General features: G+C 64.9%; 1 protein-coding gene across 1 annotated transcript in view; it reads right to left on the reverse strand.

The window, feature by feature from the left end:
- Positions 1–187: 187 nt before the first annotated feature.
- The window catches only part of MNEG_5193 (hypothetical protein), a gene marked incomplete at both ends in the record, with an annotated part of 2,987 nt that continues 2,344 nt past the window's right edge, over positions 188–830 (reverse strand). The window contains 2 exons of the mRNA XM_014046331.1: positions 188–340; positions 653–781. Coding sequence (XP_013901785.1) covers positions 188–340; positions 653–781 — 282 coding nt within the window. The remainder of the gene's footprint in view (positions 341–652; positions 782–830) is intronic.

Raw genomic sequence — 830 nt, forward strand, 5'->3', positions numbered from 1 at the left:
GTGTGTGTGTGTGTGTGTGTGTGTGTGTGTGTGTGTGTGTGTGTGTGTGTGTGTGTGTGTGTGTGTGCGCGCGAACGCACGCGTTTGGAAGGGAGGTTAAAGAGGAGGGCGTGCCCAAAGGCGTTGATGCCGGCTGGTTGAAGGCTGCTAGATGGAGGAAATGGGCGCGGGGGCCCAGGCCCGAGAATTATCGCAAATCACACGTCCCAGCCGCGCGCTGAGCGGCGCGCACGACCGTCGCAGCTCCGTCCCCCCGCAGCACCTTGTGCTGCAGCAGCATGGCGACGTCGTGGGACTGCTTCAGCGTCCAGTCTGCCGGCAGCACCACCTCCATCTCAACCTGGGGGGCCAGGCGGGGGTGGGACACAGCCAGGGCGCGGGTCAAGGATGGGGGGCAGTGCAGAGGGCAGGGTGGGCGGCGACACGGCGGTGCAGCTGCGGGTCCACTGCGTGCGCCTTGCGTTCTGCTGGCCCCAAAGACATGCACGCAGTTACATCCACACATGCGCTCACCCAGACGCGGCAGCGCCGTGCGCGTGGATGCGCACGCACGAAACCACACGCGCACAAGCAAACATACATCCAATCAATCAGGGACACAAAACCATCATACACAACCGCCGTTCCTCCCTCCTCCCCCCAGAGGGCGCACCAGGTATCTCGTGCCAAAGTGGTAGGCCCTGACGACGTCCACAGTCAGGTTTTCGTGGTGCTGGTCGGCAAGGGCCTTGAGCTGCTCTATGAACTCGACGGGCGCGCCCCGCCCCACCAGCTTGTGGACCTGCGGTGGTGGGGGTGAGGGGCCGTGGGGGTGAGGGGCCGTGGGGGTG

This window comes from Monoraphidium neglectum, assembly GCF_000611645.1.
Source record: "Monoraphidium neglectum strain SAG 48.87 unplaced genomic scaffold scaffold00761, whole genome shotgun sequence".
NCBI lineage: Eukaryota > Viridiplantae > Chlorophyta > Chlorophyceae > Sphaeropleales > Selenastraceae > Monoraphidium > Monoraphidium neglectum.